We start from the raw sequence: 13,630 nt of genomic DNA, 5'->3' as shown, positions 1-13,630 counted from the left end.
GTATAGTTTGTTTTGTTGCAACCTGAAGTGTGAAATAAACTTCAGTGGAGTTTGAAAACAAAATATGTGTGTTTTATTATATCTGGTTGAACGATGTGTGTGCCCATTTGAATTTTATTGTAATCCAAAGGGGGGCCCAGAGAAAAATCTTTGGGAACCACTGGCCTAGTCAAAGTCCAGATGTAGAATAAAGTTGAAAATCCTAGTTTTGTATTTGCAAAACAATTTTATCATGTGCCTTTTACTCCACAGTTTTGTATTTTGTATTGGTCTCTCACATTAAATCCATAATTTGTGATTCCATTAATACAAAGTTTATCATACAAATAGCACTTCTTAATGGACAGCTCATGGTGAATTATTTTGAAGCTTCTCGTGTTCACCCGTCAGGTTCTTACCATTGAGCAGGATGAGCCTGTAGCGGTTGCGGCACTCCAGTGACTGCTCCAGGATGTCCTGCAGGGTCCTGTAGAAGAGCAGAACCTGTTGTCTGCGTTCAGGCTCCCCAAAACCTGCGTTTCTGTCCTGGGACATGCGGTACAATGTCAGCAGGGGCGTTGCGTACTCCACTGGGCACTCGTGGGTCTGCTTACAAACATGACCAAATACAGAAAGCAGTGTTTTAATCACAGAACATTATGAGTAACGTCAAGTCGTGCTAAATAATGATGACATGTGGACTAGCTAGGACATAATATGACTAACAAAGGAACAGACAGACATGAACAAGAGAGATAAAAGTCACGTTTTCTGGAAAGCTTTGGCACTTTCAAACAGGAGTGATTTTTTTTAACCTTTTTATGGGTAAATGATGCTATTATAGTGCTGTGTTCTACATGAGTATAGTAAAATATTTAAAATAGGTATTGGTTATGCTGTGTTGTTTTTCAGGGGGAAAAATCTGCAGGATGTTAATTTATCTCTGAACACACTGAATCTATGGTTAATTAAACTGCTTGGTCTACATAAGGCATAATCGTAGCTGGTCAGCTGATCAAAGTGTTGAAGGAAGTTAAGACAAAATATTTAATTGTTGCACAGGAATCATCTCTGATGTGCTTGACTCTGTACTGGTAAAAAGAATGAGATCTAAGCTGAAAACAGCTTTATTCCTAAAAACAAACAAACAAAAAAAATCCTATAAACAATATTTTAATAGTCTCAAAAGCTTTTTTAGTTATTTTTCTCAGTGTTCTACTTAGTGTCTTAGAAGCTTTTGTTCTTAAAGCTGACCGATTTTTTCAATGAACATTAGTATTTGCTGTTTTATGTATACCGCCTTTTTTAATGCTCATTTATTCAGTTCAGTTCAATTATACTTTAGTTTTATTAATCCCACAAGGAAAATTTTACTTCAGTACAGCCCGTCCAATAAGACAAAAACATACGGAAGACATTACACAGACATTAGTCATTGGGGGGACTCGGTGTCGGATGTGTTTTTCTATATCTTTTTTATTAATGATAATTTGTCGGAAGCCAAAAGTTCTATCTGGCCTGTCATTTTAGAAAAATGACAGGCCTTTTCAACTGGCCTATATCCCTTTTGAACTGAACCATTTTGAAGAAGTTGCATGCCAGATAGTGCTTTTTGCTCTAGGTACTGCACTGAACTTTTCTAAGAATGAACCCCAGGTAAAAAAAAAAAAAGGGGAGAGGACCAAGAATTGAGCCCTGAGGAACCCCATAAAACATGAAGTAAAGGTGAACAGTAGATTCCACAACAGCAGAACCTTTATAGCTGTTACGGTAAAGAGTGTCATTAAAAACATTTAATATTGCAACTGTTTGTAAATGATTTATTTTGTGCGAAAATCTGATATTTAACTAACAGAATAATCCTTTAAACCTTTCGCTTCACTGTGAACTCTGTATAAACCTGATATAACTGCTAAATTTCAGCCTCCGCCAGCAAAGAAAGGCTGCTGTTGGGGTTTTATTCCATCAGTACTAGATCTCAGCATGATACCTGATTCGTTGATTTTATCAAACAAGTGAATCTGCTTTGAATTTAAAACAAACTTCTGATTCAAGCTGTGAAATTATAACCAGTAAGTGAACTGTTTTTATAGCTATGGTGTTCACCTGCCTTCCCATGCTCGTCCTGCACTCTGTACACGCTGTGCTTGTAGACCCGGCCCCGGATTCCTGCCATGTCCATCTGGCTGTTTGGGAGGCTGTCGTAGAATTTGATGTTACTGTCTTCGTCCTCCAGCTTGTGCGATATGTTGGCGTTGATAGGAATGAGGACGATGAGTTTCTGGGAGCCACGGCTCTGGAAGCTGCCTTGGTGAGAGGCACGAAATGAATCGATGGACGCCTCCAAACCTGGACAGGGCCAAACAAACCCACTCAGAGCTCCAAATTCACACAGGAAATCTAAACACTGTTGATGAAAATCAGAACAATATATACCACATCTTTTAAAAGTATTCTTACTCTTTGAAGTGTGTAAATTATACCACCCCAAACATGAATGTATTTTATTATGTTTATATCTCATCGCGCAGCTGTTCTAAGGCCTCGGGGGGCTTTTAGAACTCATTAGAGAGCAAACGTCTTCATGAAGTCTGAGGAGGCTGGCAGACAGGTCAGGGGTGGAGTCCAAAGCAGGAATGGGTTATAATCAAAATATCACTAGCTTTAAACATCTCAGAGCAGAACTCAGTCCATCACCTAAAAAAAGAAATAGTTTGGAACCACTGGAAACCTGCCAAGGCGTGGACAACTAGCAAAACTGACAGAGAGTTATGGAGGAGCCACAGCTTTCTAGATATTAGTTGTGAACTCCCCAAACATGGCGGTAGCAGCAATATGCTATGGGGATTCTGATCTTCAGCAGAAGAAGGACGTTTTAAGAGTTGATAGGAAGATGAAAACAAACTAAAAATGCTGGAAGAAACCCAATTAAAGTGTTGCTAGAGATTTTATAAATCCTTTTTTTCCACCAGAAAAAAACCAAAATGTAAGTTGAAAGGTGTAGTTGAGCATTTACGCAATGTTTTGAAAAGACCCGCCCTCTCCACTTTAAAAAAGATGCACATGCACAACGCTCTGTCCGCTCCCAAGAGGGAACGCCTATTTAATACATGCAAGAGCATGCAGGAGTGCAATTTTTCCTCATATGCTCTGGTCACAAGTTGCTGTTTGCATCGTTCATACGAGCTTAATTTCCAAAAGAAGATTTGCAATTTTTTCACTATGTCAGGCTCACCACCGGTAAGTGAAAATGGGGACGAGCATGTAGGACGGCCTTAGGTAAACATATCACCAGACAATTTAGAGGACCACTTATTCTGATGATCCACCCGGGAAAATGTACATCCTCATCTATACCTTTAAATATATCTTTTCGTGGTTTTCCTGGCAAAAACAGGCTGCTGCAAAGTTACAAATGCACATATTAAAAACAAGAAATATACATAACAACCGCCGCCATGATTGAAAATATCACACATGAACATCTGCAGACAGATCTGCCTTTAAAAGAGATTCAGAGAAAAAGCAAATCCAACATTTAGTTTACAGATTTTTATTTTGAAAAGAATCTGAAAACAACTAACTCTTCTTTTTCTTTCTTATATATATTCACTAGTTTGTGTTCGTCAGTGAGGTTAAAATGTCGGTGAAATACACTAAAGTTTGCTGCCGTAAAATGAATAAAAGCCATGGAAATGTCTCACAACTATGAAAACATTTACAAGGCAGTATGAGTGTATGGTTTCTATGTGTGTATGCTGGTGTGAGTGTGTTCTGTTACTGACTCGGGAGAACCAGCTGCAGGTAGCCAAAGTAGAAGGACCAGGCCAGGCCGTGGGCAACGTTCATCTTCCTCTCCTCACAGATGACTGACACCTCCACCTCAGACGGACCCTGTATACACACACAGCACCTTCATTTAGGAGACACCTGACTCTTTGTAAAAGGGGGGAAACTGAAACAATAATCAGATTAAGTGTGATTAATCAATTATTGAAATTATTATAAAGACTAATAAAAAAAAATTGTAATTGTAAATTGGAGTATAGAGACTCTAAAACATGCCTTTAGCTGACAGCAAACCACTTAGAGTAGTAATTATACCAAAATAGTGAAAAAATATATAAATATTTTCCATTTTAGATAAAAGAATACATTTTTTTCTTTTCAATATATTATATTCAGAACTCCAAGTTGAAAAGTTTTAGTTTTATCAGGTTTAATTCTGTATAAAATCACCATTAAGAACCCTTTCGCTATCTGATTATTATTTAAAAAAAACACTCAACAGATTAATTATTACATTAACAATAATATGGGTATAGAATAATAATATCAGTTAAATTAATTGATTATCAAAATGATTGTTAGTTGCAGGCCTAGATTTATGAACGCAGGTAAACCAGCTATAGTTTATATATGAGGCAAGCCCCATCTAAGCAAATAGCTCTTTTTGAAAAACCTTCTCACAGAGCCGCCATCATAGCCAGCGGTCCTTCACACACGGCTATGCTGAGAGAGGGCTGCTGCAGACGGGCTGCGGTTAGACCTGGCTGCCGCGGTCCTCTCAAGTTTGTCACATTTTCTTTTAAATTACGCATTAAATCTGTGAATGGGCCATATGGTGATGCTTAAAAGTATAAGGTTCTCGCCTCAAATGATCTTAAAATGTACTTTTATTGAACAACAGCAACAGAAAAAGAACATTTAACTTAGTACTCTGAGCTCTGTGAGTTAAGAAGATGGACCGCCAAGCCAACCAATGAGCAGAAGTTGACTCTCTAGGACACACCCCCTCCTCATTTGCATAATGAGGCAGAAATGCATAGAGAAATGTAAAAACAACAGACAGAAATGTAAAAAGGGCAGGCAGAAATAAACAGCGGCGAAGAAATAACCAAGGTAAAAAAAATACAAAGGAAGAATAAAACAGACAAAAATGTTATAACACGCACATAAATAAATACTTAAAAAGTAATAAGTAATTAAAAAATAAAGTTGAAGATTATAAAGGACAAAAAAATAAATAAGGTAAATATTACAAAGGCAAATAAATAAAGAAGCTAATTAAGAGTTATATACATTTATGTCTCACTTATTAATTTAATTTCTACTTACATTTATTTGTTTATTGTATTATTGTTGGCAATTAATTGTATGCTTATACATTTATTGAGCATTTATTTATTTCTGTATTTATTTTTAAATATGGCAGAGTTGGTCCTTCATAAAAAATCTCACCAGGACTCCCAGACTTTTCAATAGTGTGTAAACCACAGGAACGAGAACAACGAGCTCCCAATGTTGGTCTTTGTGGTGCAGAGAGTGTTTGGTGGCGTACAGTAGGAGGCAGGCCATTGCTGCCGCCAGCAGAGTCTTACCCCCCAACCCACAGGCTGGCATAATGTGGCCGAGCAGCGATCGGCCTCGATACCTGACAAAAAAAACACAACAAAAGGTCGGACACCAAGAGACAGAGACCAAGGAGGAGCCTTTTTGGTAACTCAGCATCACAGAGTTAAATTCATAGTCTCAACAGAAACGTAAGTTGTGTGTCTGAACTATGTCATACAGGGTTTCTATAGGGAAGTTAAAGGTAGCAGTTCAATTTCAATTCAGTTTATTTATATAGCGCCAATTTACAACACACGTCATCTCAAGCTACTTTCCAGTTCACCAGATCATCCAGTCAAATTGATTCAAAGTTTTCTATCTAAGGAAAACCAGCTGATTGCATCGACTCATTGACTGGAAGGCAATCCCTCACACTAAGCAAGGAAGTTAAAGGTAGCAAAATGCAAAAATTTATCAACTCAAATTAGGCCCATTGATGCTGACTTTTTTTGCTTTAAGTTAATTTAACTATAAAATCTGTCTAATAATATGACAGGACCGGAGCTGTGCTCACAGAAGAACGTTGGAACCATCTTATATGTTGAAACTAGAGAAACATTTTGCGCTTCATTATGGGAAAATGTATGTATTCCATATAAAACTTAATAAGTAAATTAAACTAAAATGATTCGAGGAAAACCAACAAACTTAACTAAAAGTTAAAAACATGGATATTCACGTTTAAATTCATTTATATTAAAACTGATTTTAAAAGCAGTAAGAAATGGACTATTCATTTATATCAGACATATATCAATTTAACTTATTAGTCCTGAACAAACCTTGACATAAGAGAACTTTTATTTTTTTGCATTTTGTTTTCAATATATCTATAGCATTCAATTGCATTAAATTATTCTGTATTCTGTTTTTTCAAATTAATATTCAAAACATTAAAAAGCTTTAATCTAAAATCAACGTTGTACAGGGTGTTGCAACACTAGCCACACCCACTGTCAACTAACCAGCCAATGAGGTCTTTCTGACAATATCTGCAAAATTAATTAAAAATTCAGCAGTTCCTTATTAAGTTATTTAAGTGATTACTAATTAATATAAGTCTGACTAATCAATACAGTTAAATGTACTGATAAAGGAAGGCGTCAAACTACCTGAAAACATCAGAGTGAGCAGAGTTTTTACAAAATAATGAGTATTTTGTTTAATTAAATCCAGTATTAGCAGCAATATTGACAGATAACAGACCTTTCTGACACCAACTTCAGCGCTCAGAGCTGAGGTTCTCTGGTCCCTAAAAACTGCAGCCAAAGCATCACTTTTACTTCATACATGGAGTTTTTACTTCATCAAGGAGCTGCTCCAAAACATTTTTTGACTCTGACATCACCAAATGTTTTAGATGTGTGAGGAGGTCTTAGTCAAGACCTGCTTGATTTTGTGTTGTTAGTGAAAATGTCGTAGGGGTTCGTAAAATAGGTAGTAAAAGGTAGTAAATTCAACATGGGGATTGCTGTTTTAACCTTCAAGGCATTTCCCTGCAGAGGTCACCGCAGAGGTCACCTTATAAGTAACCATCCACCGAAAATGAGCAGATGAGTAAGGATAACATTAATGAGAGATACAAAAGCTACATACTTGATTGATCAAAAATACAGTGCATGCTACAGCTTTTCTACTGAATCAAAATCCAAAATATGTCTAAATACCAACTTGCTCTTTTTTAGCCAATGAGAATCAGACCTGCTGTGTTCTACATCATTGTCCTTCTATCATCAATAAATTAATGTTTGATAGATTTCTTTACCTGCTAGGTGTCTGTATTGATTAAAAAAGTGTAAATAATAACTCTGAGAACTTTAACCGGAGATCTATGATCTCCTAAAGGGGAATAAAACACCCCATAGAGCAGGAAGCAGCCTGACCTTGTGCTTGAATGGTGCAGCACCTCTTCAGCCAGCAGACAGAGTCCAGATAGCAAAGGCCCCAGAGTCACAATCAGAGTGGCCAAAGCTACCAGGTTAATTATCCTCTCAGGCGATGTAAACAGCAATACCCCTGTTGCTATGGCAGCCAGCAATCCAGCACAAACTTTTGGTAAACTCCCTCGAGGCTGGGGGATGAGCACGGCCTCATCTCGAAGGCAAAGCATCTGTGGGGGGGAAGAGGAAAAGGAAACATGTAGGTGAGAGATGAGCAGCTGGTTGTCATTTTGGTTGTTTTCATAATCTCAAATCAGATTAAGGACTACAGATTGTGGCTTTTGTGACCTGACGGAGGGACTTTCTGCTCTGTGTTTAGAACAAAATTCTCATGAATGCAGTAAACAATTCATACATGTGTTGGATATATTTGAGCATCTTTAGTTACTTTAAGTATAAATAAAGATGCTAATCCAGTTTAAACAGATGCCTGAATTCTTTAATTAAGTGTATTTTTACAAAGCAAACATTTACCATGAGGTGTGTCTGTATTGTTGTTCTACTGATCCGTAATCAGCATGTATTTCTTTAGGATCAACCTTAGCTGCTGGTCATTTTTAGTCAGTCAATTAGAGAAATGGGGACAATTGTGACTTAAAGACTTCTGTGTATAATACATGACTAAAGTCATTTAAACTAGGTTTTTCTTTTCTGTTTTGAAACAATCTGGGTTGAGTTTTTTCTTTGCAATAAACTGTGGTTTATAAAGGAAGAAAAAAAGGGTAATCATTCCTCAGAAAGGGATCGTAAAGAGGATTACAAAAGCACAACCATTTCTCAAGATCTCTGAAATGAGCATTGGCCCCCACACAGTATGATAGGTGTTCCACCTCTGTGAAATGCACAGGAGGAAAAACGATAATTTGGCAGCTGATCAACACCAAGAGTTTATTGCTAAACTATAAAAAAGGAAGTACATTTTTGAAGAGACTCACCTCTACGCGTCTGAATTCTCCTACTGAATGAGCGTTAGAGATTTCTGCTGTACACTGATCTCTGTCTGCCACTCCTGAACTGACTCCACCCCTCTTAACATTTTTCAGTTTCATTTTCATCTAAAGTTTCAATATTTGTTTTCTATGTAATTTCAAGTAAATGGGTTGGTCTAGCTCAACCCATGCTAAAATGGGAAGGGTGGGAACCTTACAGGAACACTTCAAACATGTTCAAGCAGTAAAGACAGACATTCATCCTAGTTTTACCACATCTTTATTTATAAAGCCATTTATAACAAACAGGATCACAAAGTGATGTACAAATGGCAAATTAAACATGCAGGAGACAGACAGGTTTAAAAAAAACTGTTTAAGTACAACACCCTTGTGTAAAAAGGTATGTTTTGCATTGCAGAGCTTGACAGTTTTCAAAGGGGTGAGCAGGAGGCAGGGAGCAGCATTGAGGATAAGCAAATAGACATCAGTTCAGAGTCAATCTACTCTGTGCCAACAGGAAAATAAACGACAACATCTGTATTAAGACTTGTATAGACTTGTTTCCTGAAGCATTTGCAAATAAATATACTGCATGAGCGTAGCATATTTACCATCCCTGCTTTCTAAATTAAAGGTATAGTGGACATTCTTTTTCACCTTAAACATCCAGCAGCATCTTTTGGTGTACTCTTGGTCTTCGTGAATGTTTATGTATTCAGTGAGCTTCAGTTTAAGCCCTTCATTGTGTCACAAGAAGCAAATGATTTTAAAGGTTAATGAAAAGAAGGGGAAGGCCTGAGAAGAAAGAAAGCATACCAGAGAGCATTTAGGGGGTTAGGTAGGATGGTATTTATGCGCAGTTGTTCATAATGGGACGATGTTCTTAAACTACATCTCTGGAATAATCAACCACTATACCTTCACAGTTTTTTCAATTACTAAGAAGCACTTAAAAATACTTCAGATACTTTCTCTAAACTCTTAACCCAGACTCACACCTACAAACAAACAATTGGCCAAATGGATCATTTTCTTCTCAAAAACATATTTTGTTAAATATATACTAACTATTCGTTTCAAAATAGAACCAATTTTTCTCTGCACACACTATCCTTACCAAAACACTGGTAATCTGACTCAAAATTAAATTATTCTGTCAAAGAATGACACTTGTTTTCACTTCACAAAGTACATGCAGTCAATCAAAGTACACCAGGTTTCAAAATACTGGCTATTGTTGACATTAAAAAAACTACATAGACTTTTATATTATAGTTTTACAGGTATTTGCAAAACATGCATTCCACATTTTTTACACTAAATTTCTTGGCTGGTAACTGTATGTCCACATATACAGTAATGTTTAGATTAAAAAGCATTCCAGTAAATCTAGTAAGGCAGTTTTTCCCCCCCCCCTGTACTGTTTCTACAGTAGGTACAGTAGAATCGCGGTTTGATAGAACATAAAAGGTTTTACAGTATTTCTTACAGTGAACAAAATATCCATGAAACACACAAGATCATTCTGAACAAAAAAACAACAGCAACAAGTCCAGATAAATATTGGGGGAACAAAGAAAATATAAAGCACTGCTATATCTAATCTCTGAGATCTTCAGGGTTAGGCCACATCTTTTCGTCAACATAACATTTGATATTATCCAAGGCGATGCAGCTGGGATAAAACCGCTTTAACTGTGATGTCCCTGCAGCCAGCATCCATGGCTTCAAGGAGGGACATGTGATCATGTGGCTGATGGTCATAAACCCTCCACCTCCATGCTGGAAAGAACTCCTCTATGGGGTTAAGGAAAAGTGAATAGGGTGGAAGGAAGAGACTTACCGGTCTTGGGTGAATTTAAACAATGTTGTTATTGCTTGCGAATCATGGAAAGCCACATTGTCCCAGCTAACTGCAAAGGTCCTCATGTATATTGTTTTTGCTATTGTGGGATGGTGTGTGTTTTCAATTGTAAATACTACAAAAACAATCCATCATTTGGGTGGAAGGTATAGCTTGTCGGTTAAGAAAATATAAGCATTGTGGAAATGTGTTCACTGACTCCATATTGTGTGAAAATAACATGAAATGTATAAATGGTATGGCCCCAATCGACCGATGCTGTGCTAATTGTGTTTAGAGTTTTAAAGATTTGACAGCTGATTGTTAGTGACTGAAAAAAAAACTAATCAATCTGAAAAATATTAATATATACATAAAGTATTGCATATCGAATTGAAATAGTAGATATTTATCTATTTTTACATAAGAGATTCTTAGATAACTTGCCTTCTCTATAAAACATAAAAACTAGTTCCGAAAAGTGCATTGATTTGGTATTTTTTATCTTTACTGTTCGTACATTGATGTCAATAATTAACTACTGCTTTTTTTGTTGTCAGTTTATGGTTAACACAATAACATAATTTCAAATTAGGTTTAAAACTTTTTTTGGGATAAAGCTTAAAAACAGTGATGATTGATTAGTCACTGGGTAAGTAGAGAATTAAGAGGAAAAAAAGTGAAAAGCCCGATTAAGCGTCGTAAAAGTCAGTCCGGATAGACGTTTCTCCTTAGAGCTACCTTGGCCCTATTTTGGCTCCAACTTTCTTTTACCTCATCCAAAATAGTTAGGTTATCCTGATTTTCTATAGATAAGCTGCTATAAGTTAGGATGCCGGAGGACATAGGGACCACTTTTCCTCATTCTACTTCATTCTATCTCTATTCTCCCATCCTGCAGTATTTTTTCAAGGTCCACTCTCTGTGTACTCTCTGCTTTTTCTTGTCTTAGTAGCTTCATCTGTTCTCTTCCTGTTTGACGGTGACTCCATGTCCAAATCCAAGCTTGTCTGCTTGGATTTGTCTCTCCTGGACGAGGCCACTTGTGGAGCTGTATATTTGTATCTTTTTTAATTCAGTTCAGTGTATTTATATAGCGCCAATTCACATTCATATGTCATCTAAAGGCACTTTACGGAGACAGTAAAGTTACATTGGATAAAAGTTTCTGTGAAGGAAAACCAGCTGATTGCATCGACTCATTCACTCTTCGGCAATCCATCACACCAAGCATGCTTCTAGCGACAGTGGAGAGGAAAATTCCCTTTTAACAGGAAGAAACCTCCAGCACAACGAGGCTCAGTGTGAGTGGCCATCTACTTAGGCGAACTGGGGTTAAGGAGACGGAAGCAGACATGGGGAAAGATGACTTTCACCAGAGCTCTATGTCTGTTTCTATATCCATCTCTCTATTAAAAGGGATTACTTTTAAAAGGGATTGAGGGATTGCTGAAGAGCCAAAGGAAAAATGCAAGTGAAAATCATTGCTGCAAGCTCCTTCAGGAGGAAAACATCTTGCAAGAAATTATTGGATGCAATCAGCTGGTTTTCCGTGAAAGAAACTTTTAACCAGTCTTATTGTATTGTTTCTGTAAAGTACCTTGAGATAACATGTGTTGTGAATCGATGCTAATGTATACAAATAAATTATACTGAATTGAACTGGAGCTGCTCAGTGGAACAGTGGGTAGCACTGCTGCAAGAAGGTTCCAGGTTTGATTCCCGGTCTGGGGTCTGGAATTTGCATGTTCTCCCTGTGCAATCCAAAAACCTGACTGTTAGGTTAATTGATTTCTCCAAATTCTCTTTAGGTGTGAGTTTGTCTCTGTGGTTCCCCTGCAATAGATTGGTGACCTGTCCAGGGTGTGTCCCGCCTCTGGCTCATTGACATCTGGAGATAGCCACCAGCAGCCCTCGCAAAACGTGTCGGAAAATGGATGGATGGATGAATTGAACTGAGAATATCACTACCACCACCCTCTGGTTTAGAGAGCAACTGCTAGAGAACAACAAATCACCTACCAGAGTTGGCCAAAGGGCCACCTCAACCTATTTAACATGGATTGTAAAATATGCAGGTAACCAATGGAGTGACATTAAACCAGGGGTGACGTGCACACACTTTCTTGTTTCAGTCAAGAGCCATAATGCAGCATTTTGGACACTTTGCAGGCACCTAACAGATGTGTCACTACTCCCTAAACATGATGTGTTACAGTAATCCAGTCACAATGTAATAAAAGCATAAATTACTGTTTCAAACTGCATGAAGGACTTTATTTTGGCTAACTGCCTCAGATGCAAGTCGATAGATTCCACTACCCTAAGTTTTAGGTGTATAGAGGTTTCTCTAAGTTAGATTTATTTGCAGAAGCATTCACACCCCTGGAATCTTGCCATGTTTAACCATGTTTTATTGGGTTTCAAAGGAGGCAGATGCTTTGTAGATTTACCAGTGGCTCTCTTGCTAGTTGTATGCAAAGCCCCTTAAAAAGAAGCAGCAATAAGGGGCAACGGTGACAAAAGTCAACGAATGAACAGTTTTTCATTGCTTTAAAGTTAACTGATAACAAGGTACGATCCTTTTTCCATCGGTTTGAGTTAAACTCTTCTCCTTACATTACTGAACAGGTTCAACGTTAAATTCTTCAGTCATCGATACAAGCCTGAACTTGCTATTAACTGCTCTGTTTGTCTGCGGTTGTTTTTAAATTAAAGGATTTCAAGCATACATTTAAAGTAATTACTTGCCTTTTATCGTTTACCCGAATCTCCTCAGTCCCTCCCTATTTCTAATTAACATGAACCAGAACTGTTGGAGAGTTACATCAGCTACAAAAGTGATTTCTTCAAAATAAAAGCCTGAAACTGAAAGTCAGTTTGATGCCTGGGATTTGTATTCAATTTTTGTTTTTGTTTTTTTTACATCCCATCCACTTCCAGAATACAAACCCTCATTGGCTTAATTAATAAGCAATCACCTCTGTTTTGGTTATACAACCAAATCTGGAGTCGCCTGTAAAGTGCACAACCCAGAGGGAGGATATGGGTTGTAGAATGTAAATATCTGGCTGGCTTGCCAAATATGGAAGCAGTTGTACTGCGTTATGTAGTCCTGTTTCTGACCTTATGCTCACTTAGCAACACAGAGAATGTAGCATGCAGGGGCGCAACTACATATTTTTCAGGTGGATGCGAAAACACATGATCGCCCCCCCGACCCGTACAGTAACCAAAATAACACAATGAGAGATGGTCATCACAAATTCAAACCATTATGGTATATGTGTTTTTGCTGCCTCCCTAATGTATTTATTCCTACAGTACCTGATGTCCTCACTTGTCTCTTCTATGACCGACCTCATGTCTGTCTCCTTCACCCCTTGTCTGTGGCGTTTTCCACTAAGTCATATGGTCAAAAAGCATTATAAATTAGTTGTAAAAATTACAAATCTTAATGTAGTTTTTAAAAATAATGTTTAAACATTATCGATTGGGATTAAGTAGCTGTTCCCTCACTTCCACCTAATATTAGACCAACC

General features: G+C 37.5%; 1 protein-coding gene across 1 annotated transcript in view; it reads right to left on the bottom strand.

Annotated features, from left to right (window-relative positions):
- The window catches only part of tmem173 (transmembrane protein 173), a 12,387-nt gene extending 4,081 nt beyond the window's left edge, over positions 1 to 8,306 (bottom strand). Inside the window, exons 1-6 of the mRNA XM_015371049.1 lie at positions 8,249 to 8,306; positions 7,257 to 7,483; positions 5,221 to 5,413; positions 3,765 to 3,873; positions 2,090 to 2,328; positions 399 to 585 (exon numbers count right to left, since the gene is read on the bottom strand). Of these exons, the coding sequence (XP_015226535.1) occupies positions 399 to 585; positions 2,090 to 2,328; positions 3,765 to 3,873; positions 5,221 to 5,413; positions 7,257 to 7,483 (955 nt within the window). The 5' untranslated portion in view covers positions 8,249 to 8,306. The remainder of the gene's footprint in view (positions 1 to 398; positions 586 to 2,089; positions 2,329 to 3,764; positions 3,874 to 5,220; positions 5,414 to 7,256; positions 7,484 to 8,248) is intronic.
- Positions 8,307 to 13,630: the final 5,324 nt, after the last annotated feature.

Source organism: Cyprinodon variegatus, unplaced genomic scaffold (assembly GCF_000732505.1).
Source record: "Cyprinodon variegatus isolate N-32 unplaced genomic scaffold, C_variegatus-1.0 Scaffold52, whole genome shotgun sequence".
Lineage (NCBI taxonomy): Eukaryota > Metazoa > Chordata > Actinopteri > Cyprinodontiformes > Cyprinodontidae > Cyprinodon > Cyprinodon variegatus.
The sequence above is the reverse complement of the archived record's forward strand: the minus strand, read 5'-3'. Positions and strand labels throughout refer to the sequence as shown.